Genomic DNA, 22,656 nt, shown 5'->3' on the forward strand with positions numbered 1-22,656 from the left:
GGTATTACGTCAGTACAACTCATGTCATGAGACTGTTGCATGATCTTGGTTAGCAGTTTGTAAATAACTTTTTTCATATCTTTGAGTACTATTGGGAGGATCTCATCCGGCTCTGGGGATTTGTTTATTTTAAGAGCTCCTAGTCCCTTTAACACTTCTGCCTCTGTTATGCTAAAGTTATTTAAAACTGGATAGGAACAGGTTGACATGTGGGGCATGTTGTCTGTGTCCTCCTTTGTAAAAACCTGTGAAAAGTAATCATTTAATATATTTGCTATTTTTTTTTTTATCTATGATTTTGCCATTTGTGTCTCTTAGACATTTAACCTCCTCTTTGAATTAATAAGGCCATTCTGTTTGTTTTGTTTACACAGTACAGTAAGGGTAGTTCCATCCAATAGCTTCCTGCACAAACTTCAAACGCATCGTTTTAAATACCTATCTTGAAATGAAATAAACAGCACCCACCGCAGGCCACAAATGGAGCACACCATGCTGCAACCCTGTCTGCCAGTGCATGGGTGTCAATAAGGCTTTACATCTCAAATACTGAACAAAAATGCATTCTCACAACATGAGCTATACTATAAAGAAAGGGCACAAAGGAGCAGGCTTATGTCTGTGTGATCAAATGGGCAGGCAAAGATATATATTTTTTTTGTGAAAAATACACGATTTTTGGCAGAATAGTGAGGTTTAATACAGCATTTTACAGACCTTTGATCCAAATTAAACTGCCCATATAACAAGATGCAATGGTTCACATTGAAATATACAAGTTTATTTTTGGATGAATAATGGCACGCTCACCACCATCCTGCTAAATTTGGATATAATCTCATGGCAATATGGATCAGGTGCATGCTGCTGCATGGTTTCTGGATCGGGTGCACGCTGCTGCATGGTTTCTGGATCGGGTGCACGCTGCTGCATGGTTTCTGGATCGGGTGCACGCTGCTGCATGGTTTATGGATCGGGTGCACGCTGCTGCATGGTTTCTGGATCGGGTGCACGCTGCTGCATGGTTTCTGGATCTGGTGCACGCTGCTGCATGGTTTCTGGATCGGGTGCATGCTGCTGCATGGTTTATGGATCGGGTGCACGCTGCTGCATGGTTTCTGGATCGGGTGCACGCTGCTGCATGGTTTATGGATCGGGTGCACGCTGCTGCATGGTTTATGGATCGGGTGCACGCTGCTGCATGGTTTATGGATCGGGTGCACGCTGCTGCATGGTTATTGCTCCGAAGAGAATGAAAGAGAAGAATCTGGATCCACCCTATAAACAAGCATGTGTATAGTATATCCTACAAATTCTTTTTTATTTATTACGTAGTTATGAAATTCAAGGTTATCATATCACATGAGCCCGGGGTGCCAATAAAAAGCGAGCATGAGAGAGTAACTGGGAGCTGTATTGTTGTTGCAGCTTGTATTGTTTATCGAGATATTTCTTGTGCTCCTTATCATAAAGAACAGGATATTCTGCACTGCTACCATCCGATGTTCCCCCAGCTTGCCTATGATTTTTGGCACGCAAGTCTGAATAAAAAAAAAAAATACCAGTGAATCATCGGGCGTAAAAAAAACAGGGAATAAACGCTGTAGTGTGAAGAGCCCTTTACAAGCATTCACCTGTCTGTCTGAAGTAGCCCACTGAAAGATGTTTTTTTTAGAGCAGGGCTCGATGGTCCATGTGAAGCGTCTAATCAATAAGCAGTGGATTCAGAACAGGCGTCACTAATCACCTCCCAGCTATGCTTTCCATACCGAGTAACGACAGAACCGCTGAACAGGAGAGCGCTGTCCGGTTGTTGTATAATTGAGGTTTAACCCCACGCCCATACATTGTACTTGTTATGTAATCACAACACTATGAACATAGCGTGCTGTGGTTACTTCAATCATGAGGAAAGCCGTAACCAACCCACTTGAAGCTTTAGTTTGGGTTACCATGACTCCATGTACAACTCACCCAATGCATTCTGGTACGTTTTACCTGGCTCAGCAACCTTTCACAGCAGGACTACACTTACCAGAATGCATTGGGGTGTGAGTTGAAAAGCCTCACACTGGTCTAGTGTACAGTAAGTCATATGGTAACCCTTGTCAGGGGCTTATTTGGCCATCCTCATTTGTGGAATTACAGCTGCTCCGTAGTGTCTCTTCTTATGAAACTTATTTATATAAAATAAAATAAAAAAGATTTTCAACCAAAATGCTTCAGCTTAAAATAGTGCAGAGAAAAACATTTGGATATTTCAAACAATACGGCTTGAAATATATTCATATAACACAATTTAAAAATTACTATCAAAATATCATGCAAATAAAACCCACTGCATAAATTACATTTTAAACAAAGAATGCATTCTATGGTATTGTTTCAAATTCTTTAAAAGGGGTCCTGGTCTTTGTTCCAACCCTGTTCTAAATTGTTCAATTGAACCAATTAAACCTCCATCCAGACCCTCACATAGCTGATTATCTCATTTGACCTGTTAAACCTGGAGTGGAATGGCCCTCCAGGACTGTGATTGATTGGACACCCCTGCACTAGACCATGTTAACCAATTTAGAACAGGAAGAAAAACACACTTTTTGTTAACAGATACTCTTGAGCTGTATTATACCCTAAAAAACGTTTATTTTATTTAAAGTACTTTTAAAAAGCAGTAACTGAAGAAATTCTAAGATGCATTTATACAAATGGGGAAGTAATGTGCAGTAGATTTTAAAGTTATCTTGCTAAATTATTTTTATATATATAATGTAAGGTTTTTTTTTTTTAGGTAGGATTTCTAGAGTGCAAGAGGGTATTACTGATACAGTACAAGCCATTAGAATTCCACGCAGGGTTAAATATATAGAGTAAGAGTAGAAAAACACAAAGTGAGGCAGATGTCAATGTAGGGGCGTGTGCCAGGGAAGTGTGGGCACTGGGAGTGCAGAGTTGACCCACATTTCCAATAACACACCGGCATGAAAATGTGACCAGTTTCCAATGAAGAGCCTTTTATATAAATTAGGTAACTATTCCCAAGAAGCACAGTAAAAGAATATTATCGCCCTAATCCCCCAGATTCTTCTTCTTTCTGTTTTAAAAGCCTTCATCACTGCAGCATGCGTTGTGGGGAATGTTTATGAAGTGGTCTTTATGCACTGCGTGAATGCTGCAGGCTCACGTAGCTGTCTTAAACTGCACAAGCCAGGAACAGACAGTACATCACCCAGCAGGGCAGGTCTGGTTAGACACACACAATGAGAACCGTGGCTTTAAAATCCAGTTAGTAAGGATGATTAAAGGCTTCACAAACTTGTGCATGGTTTTGAGGAGGAAATCAAAACCGGTGCACAATTTTGGCTCTTGCTTAATTTCATTGTGAATGTTTTGGACTAACCATAAAAATACATTTACTAAAGTCCTACCAACCAACACTTCCATTTCCGACTATAAACAGTACAGTATTATATAATCACCATCACCTACCCAGTTCAGTTTAGTGCCTTTAACTGTTTTTCAACCCTGATAGACCAGAGCTGGTGTCACAATTGTGTATCTAATTTCAGGGATGAAAGTAAAGACTTATGAAAGTATAGAGGATTTGGGCATACATAGGAAAGACAGTTTAGAGGCAAACAGAAATATTTCATCACAGCTTACACAGAAACATCAGCTACTTTCATCCCTGTAATTTGACCCTGATATTTTATTTCCAATAATAATAATAATAATTAAACAAGTTGTGAGGGCTACACACTGTCCTATGTCATTGCTCTTACAGTACGGTGTTTGCAATCATTCTGAGCGCTTCTGGGCTGCTACAAGATTGAGTTTTTTCTCTGCCTGGCTTTCGAGTTTGTCTGGAGAATCCTAAGTGCTTTGACTGAACAGCCTTCCTCAGTGCATTCAAATCACGTGTCATTGTGACCTTTCAACTAGCCCCTGCTACTCTCTCTGTCTACTTAGATGTAGAGGAAGTGGCAGCGTTACATGGGGGGACACATGATTTGAATGGAATGAGGAAGGCTGTTCAGTCCTGACACACAGATTTTGCAGACAAGCTAAAGGTAAACTCAAAGCCACGTAAAAGGCAGGTTCGGAGAGTAAAAACGATTATAACAGAATCCAGAACTACTCAAAATCACTGAACACAAGTTAAAAAAAAAATTAATGAAATATGAAGCTACTTAAGTATGCTGTATGAAAAGGGTTAGCTAGCACTAAACTCAACCAGAGGGGAGAGGGGATCTGGGGGAGGGCGGTGCTGCATTATAAGAGCCCCTGAAGATGATATAAAGGCCTGATGTTCAGCACCTCTTTGAGTACATTTCTGCGTCAGCTCTTTCAATCAGGGTAGCTGGTGAGTGGGGAAGGCGAATGACAGAAGAATGAAGCTGGTACATTTCTGCTGGCTGCTGTTCTTTTCTTCTATAGTAAGAGGCAGCCGTTCTTCCTCCGGCTCTTCTTGGCCTGCAGTGCGGCGCGTGTGGCCATCTCGAACACCTCCCTCACCCCATCCTTTGTCTTGGCAGAGCACTCTAGGTATCCGTACGCGTTGATCCTGTTAGCCATGTCCCGGCCCTCCTCAGGCTTCACCGGCTCCTGAGGGGAGAGAGGCAGGGAGAGGGCTCAGGAGCTGAGGGAAACTGAGGGGGATCTCAGTGCAAACATAGCTTCTCTTGAGAACTACAACACAGCCTGGCACGACGAGAGAAGCACACAGACATCCATTCCCAACTGCTGGAAACAGTGCTCTAGGAAACCCAGCAGGCAGCGCTATTCAAATGTTCCTGAATAAGACAATTCTACCCCCATCTGTACTCTGCACTGTTAGACAGGAAGCAGGCTTCATTGTGTTTGATAAATGTTCTCTATTGGTATTTTAAGAGCTAAGCAAGGTTTCTTACTTCTTATTACCACTAGCAACATCAGTCATGCCCCTTTTTCGTGTTGTATTTTTTGTGTTCTATTAGAATATCCAAAAGCTAATAAAATTGGCGCAATGAGAACTTAAGTATTCAAAAGAACCAAGAAAAAGAAAAAAAAGTAGATTCTTTACAAAAAAACAACTGAAAACAAGTGCATATTATTATACATAGTAACACACAACATGCATTGAGAAACCAAGGTTTTATCATTAAATTCTTCCGTTTCTCATCAAAACTCAAAACAGGCAAAGAAAAGCATGTGCTTTTGGTTAGCTACTAGGGATGTGCTTTTGGTACACTTTTATGAACGTTTAAATGCTATGCAGGTGTCAGTGTTTAAACCATAGCTACATACACACACACTCTTTATATTAGATGATGTATACTGACAGCCCTGGTTAGTATTTTCTAAGCAGAGAAACCCTACATTAAAAAAAAAAAAAAAACACACGTACACACCAAAGTATTATTGAAATTAGTGCTGTCACTCGATTAACATTTTTGATTGGTTAATTTATGGGCATTAGTTGATTAACCAGATTCATCCGTGCACATTTTTAATAAAGGTAACAATCTTATAGCGGCTGTCCTGCATGTAATACTAAAAAATCAATAGAATCTAAAAAAAAAAAGTGCATTTGCATTATTATTTTTATCTTAGTAAATGCCTCTCTTTGTATCTGTACTGCACTATTGAGATGTACCTGCGCTGACCCTGTGGGCACAAAGTGAAGAAACTATATTATATTATATTCAAAGAACAAAACAAAACCAATAATAATAATAATAATAAAAACACAGCTTACATATATTACAGAATCTATCAAATTCACAGCTTCCAATACATTGTTATATTAACTCTACTGTTCAGGGATGGGTGCCACAAACAGGAAATCCATATATATACAAGAACATTTACAAACGAGAGGAGGCCATTAGCCCATATTGCTTGTTTGGTTGTTAGTAGCAGCAGCTTCTTGAAGGATCCCAGGGTGTCAGGGGGTAGAAAGGGGGCTGTCATGGGGGATTCCCCAAATGATCTTCATCAGTGTGCAGCAGTGTGGAGTAGTGGTTAGGGCTCTGGACTCTTGACCGGAGGGTCATGGGTTCAATCCCGGGTGAAGGACACTGCTGCTGTACCCTTGAGCAAGGTTCTTTACCTAGATTGCTCCAGTAAAAACCCAACTATATAAATGGGTAAATGTATGTAAAAATAATGTGTTATCTTGTAACAATTGTTAGTCACCCTGGATAAGGGCGGGGCAAACACAACAATGTGTATATTGTACACATGTTTCCTATGCTGTCTGCTGCTGTGAGTGATGCGAGTCTGTTTCGCAGGCTAATCTCTCCCTAGCGGCCTGCCTGCATGTCAGTTGTGTATGTATGAATGCGAGTGGATATCGATGGGCCAATGGGTGATGAGCGGGCGGAGTCAGCATCCATAAAAGGGCATGCTGCGTGCCAATTGATGAAATTGAGTAGAGCAGGGAATGGGGAGAGAGAGAGAGAGAGAGACCGAGAGAGAGAGAGAGAGAGAGAGAGAGAGAGAGAGAGAGAGAGAGAGAGAGAGAGAGACCGAGAGAGAGACCGAGAGAGAGACCGAGAGAGAGACCGAGAGAGAGACCGAGAGAGAGAGAGAGAGAGACCGAGAGAGAGAGAGAGAGAGAGAGAGAGAGACCGAGAGAGAGAGAGAGAGAGAGAGACTGAGAGAGAGAGAGAGACCGAGAGAGAGAGAGACCGAGAGAGAGAGAGAGAGAGAGAGAGAGAGAGAGAGAGAGAGAGAGAGAGAGAGACCCCCTTTGAATAAAACAACGCGAAAACGATTTGATAAAAAAAAAACAGTTTTACTGCTTTCGCTGCACCCTGTTGTCTGTCTCTTCTGTGACCACCAGAACCCCAGCACATAGCCGACCGCTACAATATATTTCTTGCCACTAAGCAGAAAATTAAGTGTTTTGCAATATTGATTCCAAAGTGCTTGCTGATTGTGGGATTAACAATAGATTTGTATATCAGGTTTTGCATACAATGACATATTGTATTACATTTAAGTCTTGCTATGGTATTGATATCTTCATACACAGGAACGAATAAGAACATTAAAACAAATTAAAAAGTAGCACACATTTTTATTTTAAATTCTTGATTGCGTTTTGTTCATTGCATTTCATTTATGCCTGGCTATGGTATGGAACCTTCAAACACAGGAACGCAGAATAACTTTTGAAAATGAGAAAATAAGTCTCTTAATAGATGCAGCACAGATGCTATATTATTTTTACTGACATGTATCTGGAGTTTACAAGGGCACACTATCACAATTGTTACTTTTTTTTTTTTTATTGATGAGCCGGTTGCCGGTGAAACAATTTAATCTGCATTTTTTTTTCCACCATGGAACAGATATCGATACATTGGGTTGTATATGCAGCATTGCCGCTGGGAATGCAGTTAAAGCTCATATAGTCCAGGGTGCATGGAACATCTTAATGTACGCGCATCAAAAAAACATCAGCAGCCAAAATGTGCCGTGCGACCTGGACAATGATATGAACGATAGGCTGAAATACATCGAAATTGTTCAGTATGTGCTCTCTATGCCATGCACCATACAGCAACACATTTGTAGAGCTCGTTTCTGCGGCGGTGGTGAGTTGAGGATGTAAGTGGCCCACTCTGCGGCTGCCCGCAGGTCATTTGGCCCACCATGAAATTGAATTGCAGACCTGTATAGTGACAGCCTGGAGAGACAGCTGACAGGAGGAAATAGACCCCATTGGGACTAGCAGGGGTTAGCCACTCTAGCTGGCAGTATCCAGCTCTGTGTTTTCAAATGAAACAAGACGCTGGAGACACCCGCCCACGGCTTCTAAGAAATTAAAGAGAAAAATACTCCTAGAGTCTGCGAGAGCGGGGGCGGAAGATGACTCAAAGTCTGACAACACAGTTCACGACTTAGGAAAGGAAACGGATATGAGAACGGAGAGTACTTTGCAAAGGACAAGCTCAAGATCTGCAGTTAGCAAAGACATGGAGCTCCATGTTTGTGTCTGTGGCTGGAGCAAAGTGACAACGGTCAGAGGTTTGAAGATTCATGAAGGGAGAATGAAATGCTTGAGGGAGCAGGGACAAGAGCCTCGCACTGATCAGTACTTCTTACTAAGTCAGTCAAGTCTGTCAAATGAAATCCAGTGACAGGAAGTAAACCAGAGTTTGCAGGATATCAGCACCCCTGTCATAGATTGTAATGTCACCGCTATCTACAGGGTATTTGTGTCCCCTAACAAGCTTTTTTTATTTTTTGGCAATCTAATCAGGAACAAGTCAGCTGATTGGCCAGCTTTCATTCTGATGAGATTTCCTTTGTCATGCATCACAAATCTCCGCCCATTTAGCTTAGTGTTAGTGCGACATGAAAACAGCGGAATTATTTTCTTTAGTGAGGAGAAACTATCTGAATATTCTTACAAACATTGCTGCACTTTAATTCGAAGGCAAAAAAAGTCTGTGTGTAAAATGGCATGTGATGTGTGGTATTAACACAACATCAACAAAGTGATGCTTCAGATTTGGCAAGCGAGTCAGAATTGGGGGACAAAGATGCTGGTAATGCACAATTTAAATAAGTTAGAAATGTACTTTAGCTTAGGTATTGTATTAAGTTATGTGATTGATTAACCTACTACGTTTGACCTGGTGTCAGAACATTTTTTTTTTTAATCTTGTAAAACACCAGATTTGTGTCTCCAGTTTATTATAGAAAGGCTTGGGAAGTTGAGAGGGGCTGCTGTATGTTTGGCTTTATTATAGAAATACATGAAAAACTTAAGTGCATATGTCTAAATTTTCTTTATTTTTCATATGATAAACTAAGTATTTTCAGGACAAAATAACAATGCGAGCACCAGTAAGTGTTCAGGAACAGGAAATTGGTCGAAGAAACAGAGCCTGTCAAAGATCTTTTACTTGGGCTTAAAAAAACCTGTTTGGCAACAGTAAGAAATGCACCTGCAGCACGCCTCTCAATGATGGCACGGTGGATATGCAGTTTATTTCCCCCTCTGTTTAATGTCATGCCATGTATTTAATTTAGAAACTTTTCATCTACATTTAAACACACTGGAGTTAGAACATGCATATTTAAACACCGTGCTACACGTTTAACCAGGCGCTTAATAAGATGCTTATACAACACAAATAAAGCGATCACTAATTGACACGCTTTCATTCGTCAACTTGAATGCTGGCTGCACATTTTCAAAACATTTTCTAGTTTTAATAAAATTAAAATGAATAACATGCTGTTTTATGTATAATTATTTGTTTGCAAGATGTCGTTTGAATATTGTGAGAAAAATATCAGGAAAAATTATATTTCTATTTTTATTATTAAATGACGATCAGACATTGTATCATTGGAAGTAGTTATTTCTGACATGTATTAGTTGATTGGAGTAGTGTAGTGTTGCAAGGTTCTGTTACTGTATGTAAAGTATGATTCGATAGCCAGCTTTTCATGACCATTGAAACAACCCCCCACTTGTACTCACATCTTGAGCGCCCTGTGGCCCCCCATGGTCTGGGCATTGCCTTATCTGGCACACCAGATAATGTAATTGAGTAACCCTCCCATAGGCAGAGAATTATTTATTGTCATAAAGCTGCAGAAGGACACAAGAAGATTTCCAAGCATTTGAGTACCCCAATTTCAACTATTGTTTCTATTATCAAGAAGTACAAGACTCATGGTACAGTCACAACGCTCCCTCGGTCTGGAAGAAAAAAGGTTCTCTCACCAAGAATAAGTAGAAGAATTGTGAGGAAGGTTAATAACAATCCAGGATTGACTGCCAAAGATATTCAAAGTGAATTTGCTGCAAGTGGGTACCTGGGGATTCCATTTCAACCACAGGTCGAGTATTGCATGGTGAAGGTCTCAATGGTCGCAGGCCAAGGAAAAAGAAACTCTTAGGAAAACGTCACAAGGACAATTGCTTAAAGTTTGTAAAACGGAATTTGAATGATGGATATGCGTTCTGGTCAAAGGTTTTGTGGAGTGATGAAAGAAAAATCGAGCTACTTGGTCATGCTGATAGTCGTTACGTTTGGAGAAAGTCTGGTGAGGCGTACTCTGATAGTCAGCAAACAATGCAACGTTGCTTCAAAAAAGCTGGGGTTTCTGCAGTTGAGGAGTAGAGTGCTGAAAAAATACAACTGAAACTGAAACTGAAACTCTGACAACACCAGAGCTGGTAGTGTCACGTGAGCTGTTCAGTGTGTTGATACTGTAACGCAGCGGAAGCTGATTTGCAAGACGATGTGGGAATGGACCTGATTATGGACTGGGGAAGGGGAAGGGAGCACTCTGTAAATAATGTGTGTTTGAAAACGGTGTTATTCTTGTTCAGATCTGTTAGCGTTCTCTGAGTGGGGTGGGAGCAGGTCTAACATGAGCAGTCAGAGACAGGGAGTGTTGGACCAAAGAGTGAGGAAAGGGGAGGGACTGGGGGGTGTGTGTGTGATGAGAGTTTGAAAGAGAGAAGCGGGATGTGGCAGCAGGAGAATTAAGAGAGCGGTTAAGAGAGGTTGAGTTTGTGAGTAAGAGAAGAGGAATGAGAGCCAATGTTTCTCTGTGCGTACCTGCTTCATCTTGGTGAATGTTTAATAATGTCCCTGTTTCTCTGTGCGTACCTGCTTCATCTTGGCGAGCTCACGCCTCGTGTGGTCGTCATTGCGCAGGTCCTTCTTGTTCCCAACCAGGATGATGGGCACGTTGGGGCAGAAGTGCTTCACCTCAGGGGTCCACTTCTCAGGGATGTTCTCTGTCAAAAACACAGCACAGGGGACAGCGGTTTTGATGTGGTATAAAAAGCAAAGCGAGGGTTCCCTGCAGCAACCAGCTTTGTTTGCAGGAACATAAATATATTAAATATATTTAACATACAAGCTTTATAGACGTTAATTGATCAGAAAAGTATATTTTCAGTTTTTAAACAAGAGGATGGTTTTGAATTGACCAAAACATTCACACTTTTTCACTCCTGCACTGTTTGTGTAACACCCTTGGCCGTACTTTCCTACAAAATAAATTACTCTATTTTAGCGAATAATTTTTTGCTGACACATGTCATAGTGTTCAGTGTGCTGATCTAGTGCATGCCTACGATTCAAGAACTTTGTGATCTGTGCACCTGCACTACACTACCTGTTGGACGCGATTGTTTAAGGCGCAGTAAATTGCTACTTGAGGAAATACAGTACAGCCCACGAAACATATTTAAATAAGATTAACATACAGGCTTTACAGACATTTAATTGAAAACAGCATATTTTCTGTCAGTTGTCTCATTTACTCACAGGGAATCTCCTTCAGCTGCATGAACAACTCCTTATAGCAAACTTCCTAGCCCTGGGGGCGCTGTGTTCAGTGGAAATGCAGTAATACCCTGTTCCTAGCACTGGGGGCGCTGTGTTCAGTGGAGGAGCAGTAATACCCTGTTCTTAGCACTGGGGGCGCTGTGTTCAGTGGAGGAGCAGTAATACCCTGCTCCTAGCCCTGGGGGCGCTGTGTTCAGTGGAGGAGCAGTAATACCCTGTTCTTAGCACTGGGGGCGCTGTGTTCAGTGGAGGAGCAGTAATACCCTGTTCCTAGCCCTGGGGGCACTGTGTTCATTGGAGATGCAGTAATACCCTGTTCCTAGCCCTGAGGGTGCTGTGTTCAGTGGCGGTGCAGTAATACCCACTCACCTAAGCTGTCGGGGCTATCGATGGAGAAGCACATGAGGATGACGTCGGTGTCGGGGTAGGACAGCGGTCTGAGGCGATCGTAATCTTCTTGCCCAGCCGTGTCCCACAGGGCCAGCTCCACCTGCACAGGAAGCACATTTATTACAACCTGCCTCTTACAGGACTTAACACCCTCAAAGCACTCCACAGATTATTTAACTACTTCAACACCCAAAAACCCACTTACAGTACCATGCCGTACCTGCGTCAAGTTTCCCATTCTATTCTATGATCGGTTTCTTAGTCTAGCATTTCAGGTTTCATTCTCTAATGCAGTGCTACTCCTGTGGAATGTGCAATGAAAGTTGGGGGAGGGTCAGGTGACATTTGTATCCAATTGAGTGTTGTGTAGAGATTCCAATCTACTTGTGGGCGTTTAGAAGACAGATATATTATTATTATTATTATTATTATTATTATTATTATTATTATTATTATTATTATTTATTTCTTAGCAGACGCCCTTATCCAGGGCGACTTACAATCGTAAGCAAATACATTTCAAGTGTTACAATACAAGTAATACAATAAGAGCAAGAAATACAATAACTTTTGTTCAAGCAAAGTACAAGTGTGACAAACCACAATTCAATAATACAGCAGATAATAGTGATAGTTACATCAGGATATGATTAAATAGTGATAGTTACATCAGGATATGATTAAATACAAAGTACTACAGGTTAAACACTTGGCAGATTACAGTATTCTGAAGTACAGGATTAAATGCAGTAAAATAGGGGGCAGATAAGAGCAAAATAAAGCACATATTGCGGGAAGCCATTCAACTTTTACAAGTATATATATATATATATATATATATATATATAGTGTTTTAAATTATTATTTTTTGTTTTATTATTAGTTTTTCTTGTTTAGTTGTAGTTTATATAGTTTTTAGCAAAAGCTAAACATGGCAACGTACGTGGTCTTTCTATAATGAGCAACGGGAGTGAAGTTGGTTCGGAGGATTTCGATACCAGCGACAGTGATGCTGACTTATCACTCAGCGATGATGATGATGAAGAGGATGTTTAGTGGTTGTGAAGGCAATCCCGGGTTTTGTTGTATTGAACATTTCAATAAAGGCACAGAGCAAGTCGATAAAGCCACACGTTTTTATGTTGTTTGATTTTTATTTGATAATTACTGTTTATGGATTATTATTCGCAGCGTTTTTGTTTTCATTGTTTAAAAAAACAAAACGTGTTTTTATCTCTCTATTGACTATGGGTATGTAGTACACAGCAGCATAAAAGGTTAATGAAAAACACAGTTTATGTCATTTATTTGTGTTTTATTTATCATATGTTAACATTTTATAGCAATTACAGATTTGAAAACATTATTATTTTCAAAATCTGATACCTGATGGGGTTTCATTTTTACATCTGGAATTAAAGTGGTTAATGAAAAAAAAACTGGGTAGGTGTATTTGGAATAAACACAGTTTCATTATTTTCAAAAGTATGTTTTTTGCATTTGCCTATAATACCGTACAGAGTTCACAGACTAAATCCAAGTCATCCTGTTTCAGAGAAGGGAAGTGAAAATCGAGTGGAAAGAGCCATCATTAACTAAAGGCACTATGGAGGGAGAGACAAGTGTGTGGCTCAATGGTTTTAAACTATGATGTTATCTGAGAAGTTTCTCCAAGGTTTAAATGATTTTCCTAAGCAGCACCTCCCTATTTTTTTCCAGTGATAATATAATGATATCTGACATATCATACAACTGTTTTATAGTTCCTTACTTTACTGGAGCTTTTTGCTCCCTGTGCAGCGGTTACTGTGACTCTTTATTCTCACCAGAACCCTGCTGTGCTCAACAGCAAAATCCTGAACTTTATTTTCTGTTTAGTTCTGTTGTTGAAGCGAACGCGAATGGAATGTGATAGATCTTTATTAACAGAGAATGGGAAAGTAAATGTTAGGCTTGAAAGTTCACTACTGTTTTGCTCGCCTTTGTTTTGTGCACATTTCAACTTTTCTCGGATGAATAGCTTATTTCTGGCTGATTGAACATTAAAATAATATAACTCCTCCAGCATCCAACCACCCCGATATTCTTACTGCAAACTTTGTTCATTTTTTAAAAACTTGACTTTTTTTTACATGTGACATAATTTCCTGCTGTACCAAACAGTCCCCTGAAGAGTGTGTTTTTCTCAGAGCCGACGAGGGTCGCATGCAGAACTCTTCAAGACCACAACCAGTTTGACAAGAAGCAAAAGCACTGATAACTCACAATGGAGAATAAATTCATATAAAACACACATATACACGAAACAAAATAAACACAGTTTTGACAAAAAAACACTAACAGGTATCACACTATCTTTCTTTCTTTCTTTCTTTGTACGCCTGCACGCACTCGCAAGCGGGCTCTCCACACAGCAGCCCTGCTTTCCTTTTATCCCCTGCACCTGGCTCTAATTTACAATAATCACCAGGTGCAGGGGATAATCACTAATAAAACAATTAACAAATTAAAGTAAACAATTAAAAACAAACTACGACTGTTCCCCTCTGGGAGATGTAGTCCCATTCCCCCAGGACTACACGAGAGAGAGAGAGAGAGAGAGAGAGAGAGAGAGATTCATTTTAAGGTAATTAATATGGCGGTTATTAGATAGACTTGCAGACAAACTTTATTTGTAGATTCCTCGCATACCAGCTAAAAAAAATGGTGCATTTTTTAAAATAAATTATCATATATTATTCTCTATGATTTTATGTGGCCTACACAAACAGTTTATAGCTGTTGTTTTTTTGTTATTTATATATATATATATATATATATATATATATATATAGATATATAGATATATATCAGTGGCGTGCAGTGGGTTTCCCAGTAGATCATGCAGCGAGACTATATGAATGAAACATTGGATAGAGGTCGGCACTGGTACCCGAAAACTAGGCACTCATCGGGTTTTAAATTACCTGACACGACCCGGGTATCGATTTATTAAATTTTAGAAAATATGCCATTGATTATTTATTTATTTATTTATTTATTTCTCTGTAATTTATTAGTATACCACAAGTCAGTGTTTTGGGTGGCACTAGGACCCAGTGAAAAAGCTAGCCTGCCTGCCTTGGTTGTTGCACAATGCATTATGGGGCGCTCTAAAGGTACAAAAAAAATTAAATCAGTATGAGCTAACGACAGAGCACAGTCGTAGACTGTCGTGCTACTTGAATACAGCATGACTTGACTTAATTAAACAATGAATAATCCTCTCCCTACACTGAAACCCTAGCCTTAAGGTCAGTATCCTATACTACAGTCATACACATCTAAAGTAGTTCATGTTTGGCAGTGAATAAGCGTTTTTTTTAGTGGCCGGAAGTGCTGACTTCCTCAGTTGTCCTCATTTTGTGGTACCTTTGTAAGCACTGCGACTTGTGCTCCACTATGTGCGTGTGGCTGCAAAGTCACTCAGAGAGCCTGGTACTGCTTTAAGTGCCAGACTAGTCATGCAGAGCTAACACAGCATGACCCGAACATAGCACAAAGAATGGAGCGGTCTGCGCAATGAACTGGCAGAAAAAAAAGATTATCCAATGTTACATTCGTATAGTCTCGCTGCACGACCTACTGGGAAACCCACTGCATGTGCCTTTGTTTATTTGTTGTTACTGTCTAAGGCTGGACCACACAAATATTAATTGTGTTGTTTTATGTATGAATGTGTCTGTGTATGACCAGGGAAAGAAACATGTTCCCCGTGAGGCTTCTTTTTTTTTTATCACAGGCATAAAATCTTTTTTCTGTGCTGATTTCTGGTTGTTTTCAACCGTGTAACAGGGGGTCTTAGTACCTGCTACTTTTGTTGTGGGTGTCCGCTGAATGATAAGAGAGAGAGATAGAGGGATGCAGTTGACAACACCACTCAGGCATCCAGGTTTAATTCAAATAAACAAAGTGTTGCAGTGACAGGTGGCCATCACTATGGTATCAGCAATGACAGCCCTAGTGCACGAGGACATACACAGACAGAGTGTAATCAAAGTAAGAGCTCCAAAAATGCAAAACAAAATACAGTGAGAAAGCAGCTAAAAAACAAAAGTTTGCCAAACACTGGCTTAGCACTGCTCCCACTAAAAGGGAGGTCCCGCTCCGGAACCTACTCTATGACACACTAAAATAAACTGTGGCGGGATCAAAATCCCCTAAATGAATCCTTACACAATTCACGCACCCTGGCTCAACACACAGTAGTGAGGCTGCACACTTGCTGGAACTAGAACTAAAAAACTGGTTTTCCAGCTCCTTTTTTATACCATGTGGCTGGGCTTAATTGATCATCAATTGGTCTATTAAGCCCCAGCCACATTCCGTAACGTCAAAATTACAGGGTTTTTTTTGTTTGTTTTTTTTACTTTATGGTGAGTCTAATATGTCACAGGTAATTCATGTTGGCCCCACTCAGTCTTCCAATGTTCTGAAGCTGAGAAACAGCAAAAGCAGGCTACTGCATAACCGTTTTACTGTTCAAACTGCAGCCAGAAAGCAATGCAATGCAGAATAAGGGAAAACTAGCATGCAATGATGGGAAACTTTCTTTGTTAATCTTTAAGACCTATTATTCCCTTTAATGATTGTAAACACAACATGCAACACCTATGTATCTCATCATATGGGATACGCCAAACAGGCATTAGAGTCAATTCTGAACATAAAAACATTGCAAATAAAGAGTGAAATACTGGAAGAATAGTAAACCTATACATCACAGGAGCCCATACACAGTCCCCATAGGCATTTAAACAAGGTACTGACTTTAGCCCTGGCAGTCCCTCCTGAGTTAACCCTTCATGGTGCCTCACCTGCTTGCTGTCCACCTCAATGTCTGCCACGTAGTTCTCAAAGACAGTGGGCACGTACACCTCTGGGAACTGGTCTTTACTGAACACAATCAGCAGGCAGGTCTTTCCACAAGCACCGTCCCCTACGATCACCAGCTTCTTACGAATCGCAGCCATGTCTACAGGAGCAGAGGAGAGGAGAGGCTTCATTAGTGCTGCTGTTACACTTTCAACTTTTTCAGAGTCTGCATGTGAAATACAGTGTGCTCTATGTAGGGCAGCTAGCTTGCCTTACATTAGTGCTGCTGTTAAACTTTTAACTTGATCAGAGTCTGCATGTAAGGTTGCCAACAGTCCCCTTTTATAAGGGACGTCCCTTATTTAAATATAAAATTGCCTGTCCCGCACTAAATCAGTACGGGATATTTTTTCCCGTATATCAACATATTAAAAAAATGATCATTATGCAAAGCCTGTTTTATTATGACCTTATCTTCCAATGATATAGTGTGTGTTTAATTAAACAATTAAGTAATGCAGAATCAGTCCCATACTTTACTAAACCAAATGTACCTATAGCAGAACTAATACTTGGAACTCATATTATTAGCAGCTAACATTAGCTGCAGCACACTTTCACTATGGAAAACGTTAGATGCAATGAGTGAAGCAGCGGGAACACACGACAGGACCTAAAAAGAAAAAAAAATGAAGAGACTGTAGATATAAAAGCCAATGGGAAGAAAAATACACCTGGCTAAAACCTGTCAGTTGCTATTCTGGTAAAGCCTTTTGTAATTTATGCCGGCGTGAATTCACTACAAGATGTCTCCGACGTGCCTATGATATTTTACCGTATCAGACAGCGTTCAGTGCGAGCTGCTCGATTTTTATGAAGACAGTGATGAATCTGCAAAAGGCATTCATCGTGCTGTAATGAACTGCCTAGAGAAATACCAGCTTAACGTTAATTGCATTACTGCATACTCTGCTGACAATGCAAATCTGAACTATGGCAAACAAATTCAGTGTATTAGTTGTTATGTATTGTAAATGACCTCATTTTGAAGGCGAACTGCTCTGCACACATAGCCCACAATACTTGCAAACACACGAGTGATCAGCTATCGGTTAACATAGAAATGATTGTATTGACAATTTACAACCATTTTTCTGTGTCCGCAAAATGCAGAGAAGAACGCCGAAGTTTTTTTTGAGTTTGCTGACATTGAATGGAAAGAAGTGTGAGTAAAAGACGGCGATCCCTTAACCCAGCAGTTGACCGACTTTTAAGAAACTGGCCAGCAATTACAGCCTACTTCAAGTTACTAGGGGATGCTTGTCCAGTAGCATTACAGAACATTCACAGAAGATGGAGAGTATGCTTGCATTGTGGAAACGTACATGTGCTTTTCCACAACGTGGCTTGCTGTGTCTTTGACGAACTTTTGAGAAAGTTGAAGGAATCAAATTGTTTTTTCTGGATTCCAGGCCAAACAACAGATGGAAAAGCTATTACCACAACAAAAAGCAAAGGTAAAGCAAGACTTCATTAGGTTTTATGACTCTGTGCTTTTGTACATCGATAAATGGTTTGATTTCTCTACTGACAATGCAGTGATGAAGGTGAAACCCATTGGCCTCTACGAGAAGCTTAATTTCTCAAATCTTGACACAGACGCACTCAAAATTAGGAAAATCATTAACATGGACCAGCTCTATGGGGAATTCTGCACCAGTCGAGATGTGATCGAAATATCAAGAAATTACATTTCCAAATCTATCACTAGAAAATAGATGTGTGTTTTTCAGAAGTGTGGAAAAGAAAACTTTAAAAACTTGTTCCAAATTGTGTCGTTTGTACTTAGTGTACCAGGATCAAATGCATTTGTAGAGAAGATTTTCTCATTAATGGGGAATAAATGGTCTGACGTCTGGAACAGATGCAGCATAGATTTAATTAAACGTGAACTCCAAATTCGCATCAACTTCGAATTATCCTGCAAAGATTTCTTCATCTCTGCACAACAAGATCGGGAGTTGCTGAGTGCTGCAAAAAGCAGCAAGAAATACCCCTGGTGAATGTAGGTGAGTACTGCTTATTATTATTATTATTATTATTATTATTATTATTATTATTATTATTAATAATAATAATAATAATATCGGGAGGAGGGGTGGGGTGGGGGTACTAGAAAAATAGTCCTGTATTTTTTAAATGCAATGTTGGCAACCCTTTCTGCATGTGAAATACAGTGAGCTATACAATGTAGGGCAGCTAGCCTCCCTTTCATTTCATCAACTCTTGCATGTTAGAACATACTGGGAATGTGTGTGTCACCAGTCAGAAAAATCACTACATGTATTTGTATATAAGACTGCCTGCATATAGCATTTAAATAAAATGTATGCGTTACTATTATTATTTTGTTTATTTAGCAGACGCCTTTATCCAAGATGACTTATAGAGACTAGGGTGTGTGAACTATGCATCAGCTGCAGTCACTTACAACTACGTCTCATCCGAAAGACGGAGCACAAGGAGGTTAAGTGACTTGCTCAGGGTCACACAATGAGTCAGTGGCTGAGGTGGGATTTGAACCAGGGACCTCCTGGTTACAAGCCCGTTTCTTCAACCACTGGACCACACAGCCTCCTATAGATAAAGATACCTTAGATAAAGCTGTCTACCAAATAAATAAATAAATAAATAAATAAATAAATAAAATAATTGTACAGCACCTTTAGTCACTGTGTGTATACTTGTACAATGTTAAGTTTCCTATCTATATATCTATTTTATAATGCATATATGTTTTGTTTGTTTGTTTTGTTTTTTCAAAGTTATTGCAGGGCAACTTCTCAAACTCCATAGAGTTTACATGAACTATTTCAAAATTTCAAATATTGTTGTGAAATACTGAATATGAAATAATTATAGTATCCCACAGCATGTAAAGGAAACACATTGTGTGTGTATATATATAAATATATAAAAGTGGTTAAACATTGAGTAAAATTCATATGTATTTGCAGTCTGTTCCACATACACATCAGTACTGTACACATGAATACTGCAGTCATGAGTGGATGCGTGCATTCAAACTCTCTTAGGACAGTGAAATGCAACTACCCTGGTGCTGCTATGAGAGTAATGCCTCATTCTTCCCCTATGCAAAGTCAATCTGAGAAGGCGCTAGATGCAATCATAAGAAATTTGAATACACACTGATCTGAGCTGGTATTGGGTCTTCTTTTACAATGGGAAGGTTGCCCAGACTTTACTGTATCTATGTACCTCTACTAAAATGAGGCAGAAATGATCATGCTCGTATAAAAATATATAAGTGTAAAAAGAAAAAAAAACGAAAACATCACACAAGAAAACAAATGGAATTGCTGTTGAAATAAATACAACATTCTGCTAGCGTTTATCTTACAACACCCTTATCAAACTACGGAAAAGCAACATTATAAAGAAGTTACTGTGTTCACTCTTAAATCAGCCGCAAACCGGAAGTGCAGATGCAGAAACGCGGCCTGACTGGAAAATATATCCTTCCGCACTTCAATTCAAAAGAAAAATACATATATACATGACATAAACATTATATATATATATTCTATAATGTATTTAAACGCTATATATCCTGGGTAAAACGGTAGTTTATTTTCTCTGAACAGTAATCCAGCCCACCGCCGAGAGCTCCCTTTCAGAACAAGGCCCACGCGCCGCGCCCAAACCGCTCCGCTCACACGATAACAAAAAAATATATAGAAAATGATTATCGTTTAAAATAAACATACATCTATATCCCTAACTAAATCATATTATAATGTAGTTTAGGATGAGAACTCCTTCGTACAATAGGCACCACCCCTCCCCCACTTCTTTGTGTCGTACATTCATCTTCGCATTTGTTTCTCGAAAACTACAGGTGAAAGGAGATAATCACAAATTAAAACTAATATCAAACGTAATGTTAAGATGAATAAAGTATAAATCGTAGCTCTGTCGGATGTTTCGTTTCATAGTCATACCTGAAGTTGTTTTTAAATGTGTACCTTTTTTAAGCCCTCAATTGGAAGCTTCTAATATATATATATATATATATATATATATATATATATATATATATATATATATATATTCTACTTGGGTAGTTTTCTGGAATATAAACGAAATTATAACTATGTCCCCGGTCGGAAAGAGTCATTATAAACCCCGGAACAGGGCTGAAAGTTACATAACTTTTCATTCTAAACTTTTGGGTGTTTTTTTATGTGTTATTTGATAACCCTTCCTTTTCAATACTTAAAACGTTTTTCAATTCAACGAACCACCCCCAGAATATCAGCACTGTAAACACGCTTATTTTCGAGTTAACACATACGGGATCATTTTATTTACCGTATTATTTTCTCGCTGTCAGAATCTTCTTTTTTCCTTTTTCTTTTCCTGTCCGACTCTGAAGCCACGCCTCCAGCTCAATTGCCACTCCAATACCACCCGCCCACTAGGGGGTTAAAGTGACCAATCGAAAGCCAATGTTTTATGAGTGGCAGGGAAACTACCAACGACAGCGTGTCGCTAGTCAATTTTTTTTCTGAAGTGACAGGGTAAAGAGCAACAAGACAATTGGTGTCTTTGATGGCCACGATGTCCAATAAACGGCGAGTTTCTAATACGAGACAACTCTGTTAGCCAATGAATTGTGGTGAATATGAGCGGAGGCGTCCTATGTCGAATTGACCAATCGAGTACCGAACGTCAGTCCGAGAGAGACAAGCAGCATCGAAACTGCAGACGGGAAAAGTGACATTGTCGTGTTAGGGTTTTTAAAAAAATATATATGCTAATAATACTGTTATTATCTCAAAAACCCTCTTTGTTAACGTCCGTGTGTTTCCTGAAAAATGTTATCAGTATAATACAAAGATTGCAATAATAATACTAATAATAAAAAAGCCATATATTTTACTGTACAAACCAGGGGTGGCAAAAGTAGGCCTTTCTGCTCCTGGTCTTTGTTCCAACCCTGTTCCAAACTGTTTAATTGAAACAATTAAACCTGCATCCGACCGATGAGCAAACCTGGAGTGGAATAGACCCAGGACCGGGATTGGACACGCTTTGTATAGGCTGTGTCACCGGCACTATTTTGATTTGCTGGAAGACTCATTGACTCATAAGTACATAAATGGGAATGTATAGGATAAAATGATACAAACATAAATTAAGCTGTATATAAAATAATGTTTCTCACTACAGCAGCTCCCTGTTGAATCCACTATACACATACTGTAAAAACTGTGACAGTTCTGTCTGTATTTGATTGCACAAAGATATGATAGACCTGTCCCCATAATCCTAGGTCACTTTAAAGTAAAACAAAAAATAGTTCTCTACAATTTATCCATCATCCACATATATTCATTATATAGGTCACATGTGCAGTTTTGAAAGAAACACATTTTATAGCAAACATGTATTTAAATTTCAAAACACGATAACTGATGCTACACTAGGTTAAAGAAAACACAAGCCATGCTTTTAGGACTGTCTTACTTCCTAGGTCACCTCCAGGATTATATAATCCTTGGGTCACCTGGGGCCGGTTTTTCACATTTTTTAATCTAGCTCAAAGTGATCCAGATTTTGTAATCGTGATTATTTGTTATCTGGATACATGTAATCCAGTAGTGACATTTTCTGAAAAACCGGATCAAAATGATCCACATAAAAGTAATCTCAATCACAAAATATAGGATTACAAAAGTTTTGAAAATTGGCCAATCAATCTAGCACAGAGGGTCTCCCCTAGTAAAGGCACGACTGTGTGGTGTGCAGGGCAAGTCATAGTCAGGGAAGACCAGGTTGCTGGTCTTCCCATGGATTCCACAGGGAGCATTGGGTCTGGGGCTCCTGCAAGGAGAATGAGATTTAAATCGTCAGGGTCCTTAAAGGGACCTGTCACAGACGGTTCTGGCATGTGCCTTTTGTGCTGTAAGTCATTAGATCCTTTTGCATGGAAGTCCTCGGTTGCAAAGGTGTGCGGTTCTTTGATGGACCCAGATTCAGTTAAAATGTGTTTGCCCACTGACGATGGGAATGAGAA

General features: G+C 39.6%; 1 protein-coding gene across 1 annotated transcript; it reads right to left on the minus strand.

The window, feature by feature from the left end:
- Window positions 1-613: 613 nt before the first annotated feature.
- On the minus strand, window positions 614-21,097 carry LOC117401697 (rho-related GTP-binding protein RhoA-C). The gene is made up of 5 exons (XM_034002499.3): window positions 20,949-21,097; window positions 16,559-16,716; window positions 11,682-11,802; window positions 10,626-10,756; window positions 614-4,605 (listed from the first exon to the last, which is right to left on the minus strand). Exons 2-5 carry the CDS (start codon window positions 16,712-16,714, stop codon window positions 4,432-4,434), a joined length of 582 nt encoding a protein of 193 aa, XP_033858390.1. The 5' UTR covers window positions 16,715-16,716; window positions 20,949-21,097; the 3' UTR covers window positions 614-4,431.
- Window positions 21,098-22,656: the final 1,559 nt, after the last annotated feature.

The sequence above is a fragment of the Acipenser ruthenus genome, chromosome 55, assembly GCF_902713425.1.
Source record: "Acipenser ruthenus chromosome 55, fAciRut3.2 maternal haplotype, whole genome shotgun sequence".
NCBI lineage: Eukaryota > Metazoa > Chordata > Actinopteri > Acipenseriformes > Acipenseridae > Acipenser > Acipenser ruthenus.